Source organism: Coffea arabica, chromosome 4c, assembly GCF_036785885.1.
Source record: "Coffea arabica cultivar ET-39 chromosome 4c, Coffea Arabica ET-39 HiFi, whole genome shotgun sequence".
Taxonomy (NCBI): domain Eukaryota; kingdom Viridiplantae; phylum Streptophyta; class Magnoliopsida; order Gentianales; family Rubiaceae; genus Coffea; species Coffea arabica.
The window spans coordinates 28,655,138-28,661,110 of NC_092316.1; the positions used below are offsets into that span (position 1 = coordinate 28,655,138).

General features: G+C 39.1%; 1 protein-coding gene across 1 annotated transcript; it reads left to right on the top strand.

Moving 5' to 3' along the window:
- The first annotated feature begins 3,748 nt into the window (after positions 1–3,748).
- Positions 3,749–5,533, top strand: LOC113739087 (uncharacterized). The gene has a single exon (XM_027266332.2). It carries the CDS (start codon positions 3,749–3,751, stop codon positions 5,531–5,533), a length of 1,785 nt encoding a protein of 594 aa, XP_027122133.1.
- Positions 5,534–5,973: the final 440 nt, after the last annotated feature.

Below are 5,973 nucleotides of genomic sequence, written 5' to 3' on the forward strand. Positions count from 1 at the left end.
ATGTGGACTTATTTTGCGAAATCTCACAAATAAAAATTTGCCCCAGTGTAGGCCTAGTTAATTGCAAAAATTTATTTGGATGACTATCCATTTATTTAAACAAAGTAAGAAACTGTGTTTCCTAACACATAACGTGAAGAAACTTAAACGCCTTATTTAAACTCATACAGAAAATTTCGTGATAAATTTCTTAAAATAATACCCAATTACAAAAGATTTCTTCCTCACTTTAGCATTGATACTTAGGGTAATGGGTCACCACCTCTTGTTAGCTCGTCTTTCAGGATCAATCAAGTGATCTTATTTCTAATTTTGTGGTGGTTAAGGAAAATGAGAGGTCAGGATTTGTCTTATTCTTGTACCCAAATTGTATGTAAACCCTTCAATATCACATCTTAGTGAAAGCAAATAGTTTGTCACCCTTATTTTTTAAGAAAACTTAGTCAACATATAAATTTTATAAGTTTGTAACATATGGGTAGAAATGACAGTTAAGCATGTGAAAACTGGTTATGGCCTTATGATCCTGAATGGTTGATGGATTCCTTAGAAGCATAATCCTCATTTCGAGTTGTCATGAGGGATAAATCAGCGATGGACTTTATGAGCTTGTAATGTGACTTGAAAACGATAGTTAAATAAATAAGATTTTTAAGCACATTGCGCCGAAGATCGCATTTCTTCCCAAAAATTGCCCTAATTTTGGACTCCGAGATCTTGGACTTTGTTTGACTCTTATTATCACTCAATAGGAATTTTCAACATCGAATCTTTTTTTGCATTTTCTTTGCATCTATTTCACTCGCTTTTTCTCTTTTTTTTCTCTTTTTTCTTTTCTTTTCGAAGGTTCCATTGCGGGTTTTCACATGATAAACACTGTCAACTTCACAGCTAATCAATTCAGAAATACATCTAAAAAATTTCTTGGCATCAGTATATGGGCATCACTTGCCAATTAGAAAATTTCTTGACAGAAATATTGCAAAGAACAGAAGTCAGGACTTTCGACTTTTGTAATGAAGTCTGGTGGGGTGTTTAGAAAAGTTAAGACTTGAAAACGGATTTTAAAAGTGGTTTAAATGATCTGAAATCGCATTGTTGCGCCAACCCTATTTTAAGATTAAATCAGAACTTGCCCCAGTTTATTCTTAATTAAGGCTCTTTTCTCTTTCATTTTCTTCTCTCTTTTGGTTTTTTCGGCCTTCTACCATTCTTTTGAACTTTTCAAACAATTTGCCCCAATTTGTGTTCAACCGAGGTTCTTTTTTCCCTTCTCTTTTTTTTGTCTTTTGATTTTGTTACTTTATCACTTTTCACCTCTTGAGATTTTTCTTTCTTTTTCAACTCAAACTTGCCCCAGTGTGGGGTTTGCGATTCTCAGGGGTTGCCAAACGAAATATTTTATTCTGAAAGCTCAAAAGAGATAACTAGGGATAGAATGTTTGATTAGAAAAGAAGAGAGCCTGACTTTTATTCTGTTCCTTACATTAACTTTGAAAGAAAACTTTCATTAATGCGAAATTTCTTGCTTGTATCTGAATTAACTGACTGAGAAAGACCCTTATTCATCCATATCTGTGAAACATAGGTGATCCGTCGGACAAAACTCTTCCTTTTCTTTTCTCTTTCTTCTTCTTTTTTCAAAATTGAAGCTCAAAATATTAATGGTGGAATCAAATTTTTCCAATTTGGGGTTCTCTCTCTTCTTTTTTAATTTTAGCCTTTCTGCTTTCTCTCTTCTTCCTTGCAGAATTCTCCAAATTTCTTTCCCAATGTGGGATGCGATCATAAGTACTTTTGAAAAGAACCACCTATTTTAGCTCAAATGAGGATGCAAAGGGTAAATAGTGTTTATATTGTAGAAAACGATGGCCAAAGCATCATTCTTACGCTTCATGACAACCAAAGTAACGCAATGCTCATTGAGAATCCACTCCCTTTTGTTATTTGAAAATCTTCCAATGTACGGTAGTGATCATTAAGACTCTTATTTGAAATGAAATTATTCTTTTAAAGACTCAAATGAGAGAGCAAATGATAAAATCTGTATAGATAGATAAACGAACGTTTGAAGTATCATTCCAAATTTTTAAAACAAATAAAAATAATGTACATTTTTGCTTTCACTTATATGTGAATTGAATCTAATTAGCCACAGTGGACATTTTCAAGCAAAGATTGCCCTAATTTGCAATTTAGCAATCAATATGACTGATTTTATTTTGGGGTTAATAAAAGTGGGCAAAATATGAATTGTACAGTGAAGGAGAAAAAGATATTGCATTGGGTCTTTCGAGACAGACCAATCAGTTTGAGTGACCTCTTTTAATTTCGAGAACTCTTATTGTACAGTTTGGATTACCAATCTAGTGTATGCCAAAATTTTAGAAAACATACACTCGTGAATTTTCAAACAGGAGGTTGAAAAATCTCAATTTAGTCTTATTTCTTGAAATTCATCATGAAATCTCCAATGAGCACAATAAAGAATGAAATGTACATGATTATATACAAAACAATAATTGTCTAAATAAAACTTCATTATTGCAAATGTTTGAAACAAAATTTCTTGTTCAATTATAATACAAATGAGAAGGGAAAATGTCCGTTTGACTTAGTCTAACTGGCGGACTGCCAGCTGTATTTGGGGTACGTTAATGATCCTTTGAATAACATTTGGAGTGGCGCCCACCAAGGTTTAAGCAAACAAGGGGTGTTGGATTATGATGATTTGTGCCTGTTTCCGAACGTGCAACTGCCGGTGGGGTTCAAGACCCCTAAGTTCAACAAATATGATGGAACGGGTAACCCTAAGACGCACCTGCGTTTGTTTGCTAACAAGTTGGGCAAGCCAGTGGATGATGAGAACTTGCCGTTGAGATTATTTCCAGAAAGCTTAGAAGGGGATGCCCTCGATTGGTATTCCAACCTAAAGCCAGAGGAAGTGAAGACCTGGCTCGATCTGTCCAATGCCTTCATCAGACAATATGAGTATAACTGTGAGCTGGCACCAACCCGAACTACTTTGGAAGGAACGAAGAGGCGACCATCTGAAGATCATAAGACATATGCCAAGAGATGGAGAAAGATAGCTGCAAAAGTGGAGCCTCCAATGGCCGAGGATGAAATTATTCGTACATTCATAAAGGCGCATGACCCTCCGTATTTTGAAGAGATTTTCCGTATGACCGGATGTTCGTTTGCTGCGATTGTAAATAAACTTGAGGAGTTTGATGACTTTGTGAGAGTCGGAAAAATTGTTAATGTCTCTGCTCTCAAATCCCAGTTGGATGCCTTACAAGGTCAAGGAAGCAATGTGAAAAAACCGCAGTTCAAAAAGAAGAAGGGGGATGCAACCTTTATCTGGAACCAAAACCCTTCGCCTAGACCCCGATACCAACACAGCCCAATCTACCAACCCCATTACCCTTACTACTCAAACCCGCATCCTGTATATACCACCAACATCCACCACCCTCGACCTCGCCCAAGCTATCCTAATCCACCTTCAGCTCCTTTTCAAATTTCTCAACCAAATCCACCCCAAAACCGACCTCGCCCTCCATATAATCCAAGATTTCTTCCACCAAATAGACCTGTTTACAATCATCCTCCACCTCCTGAACCTTACAACCGACCCCCTAGCCGTACATTTACCAATTTAGGCAGGCCTCTGGATCAATTGTATGAACAATTAAAGGCTGCTGGGAAAATTGGTACGGTGCCCCCTCCTACCTATCCATATGGCATGCCCGCCTGGTATAACCCGCAAGCCGTCTGTGCTTATCATTCAGGGGCCGCCGGACATTCGACTATTGATTGCAAGGCGCTTAAGCATAAAATCCAAGATATGGTTGAATCTGGAGAGATTGTAATCAGAAAAAGGGAGACGCAAGGGCCGAACGTAAATAGGAACCCTTTACCGGAACATGCCAATATCATTGGGGCTATTCTGGATGATACGGAGTATGTGGAACCAGTCAAAGAATTGGCAAGGGAAGCTGAAGTGTTTGGGGTTACAGACCAACCCTTTGTCTTAGAATTGCCATTTGAAGAGGATGAAAAGCCCTTTATTTTGGAACTCACGCCAGCTGAGAGTGCGGCTTTGGAGCCAATAGTCGTCGAATTCCCGAAGCAGGAGCCTGTCCTGAGCCTGCAACAAGTACCATGGAACTACGATGAACCTGTCATACAGATTGGGGAAAAGATAATGGCAAAGGAAGAAGTGTCAGCAGTCACCAGATCGGGGAAGGTTGCAAGTCCATTTGAAGCTACCATTCCGATTCAAGCAAATAACTCTGAGCCGCCTGCTAAACCAACAATCACCGAGAAAGAAGCCTTGGATTTTCTTAAAAGGCTTCAAAGAAGTGAGTACAATGTAGTTGAGAAGCTGAGCAAGTCGCCTGCCCAGATATCCATGTTGGATCTACTCTTTTCTTCAGATATGCATAGGGACGCACTGATTGAGGTGTTGACCAAAGCTCAAATCCCTAAGGACATTTCAGTTGATAATTTCTCACATGTAGTTGGGAATGTGTTATTCACCAAACAAATCACTTTCTCTGACGAGGAATTGCCGGCGGAAGGCATTGGACATAACAAGGCCCTGTACATAGTTGTGAGGTGCAACGGAAAATTGCTGCTGAAGGTTTTGATTGACAACGGATCTACGCTTAATATCTGTCCCTGGAGCACCTTGGAAAAGCTAGGATTGCAAGATGTCAAGCTGAGGCCTTCCGGGACCATAGTCCAAGGTTTTGATGGAGCGCAAAGAGAGCCAATAGGAGAAGTGGACTTAGTGGTCGAGATGGGACCTGCACAGTTTCAAATAACCTGCCAAGTCATGCACTTTCCTAGTGTTTACAATGTTCTGCTTGGCAGGCCATGGATTCACAAGTCTGGGGCTGTGCCTTCTTCATTGCATCAATTGCTCAAGTTTGTAGTAAATGACAAGCTGATAACTATATTTGCCGAGGAGGATTGTCTTGTAATCACCGATTCTGAGTCAAAAGAGGATGGAAGCCGAAACGTCACCATGACTCCTCATAGCACGGCTGATATCGTCTCTGTAAGTTGGATCACAAACGAGGAGCGAGCTCAATCAAAGGCCAGTGTCATGATGGCTAAAGAAATGATCCGTGGAGGCTATGAATTTGACAAAGGTTTGGGACGAGATTTGCAAGGAATTTTGAGGCCGGTGGAGATTGTTGAGAAAAAAGATTCGTTTGGTTTAGGGTTCCGACCAACTGCTAAGGATATCAGAAAAATGAAGGAGCGCAAGAAAGCGGAGAAAGAAGGAAGGCAAAGGGCTCTTGACATTCCACCCCTGCATTATACTTTCCCACGACCAGCCGAGGTGATCATGTCAGAAATCAACCCAGTTGATGAAATTGAAGCTAGTTTGGCCCAATTGTTCGTTGGGGCAACATTTGAAGATAGTTTTCCAGACGAAGCTGAATTTCCTGACATCCCTGAAGGGTCAATTCCCAATTGGACGGCCAAGTTTCTGCCCATTTGGAAGGAGTTTCGGTAAACTGAAAGGGGTTTATCATTCATGTGAATTCATGAAAATACTTTTGCATCTGTAAATAGCCAATGAAAACAATTTTACTTTTTGACTAATGTTTGCGCATGTAAATATTGTTAAATTTTCATTTCCATTTGCTTTCAATCAAAGGTTTTATGAAAATGCACAAGTTGTTCCTGTCATGTTGTTTTGTTTATTCATTTGTTTATATTTTTGTCGTATTGCTTGACCATTTGTTTGTTATATGCTAATTTGCTTATTATCCCACATTCGTTAATTCTTTCAGATGGCCAAAAATAAAACTATTTGACCCTTTGGATATCACAGTTCTGGAATACGATAATGGTAATCTCTATATCACTCACGACTTGGAGGTCTGTGAATCCGAGCTCCAAAGCGAGAGTGATAATGAGGAGGTATTCGATTCTTTTGCAAAGGACCTTGAA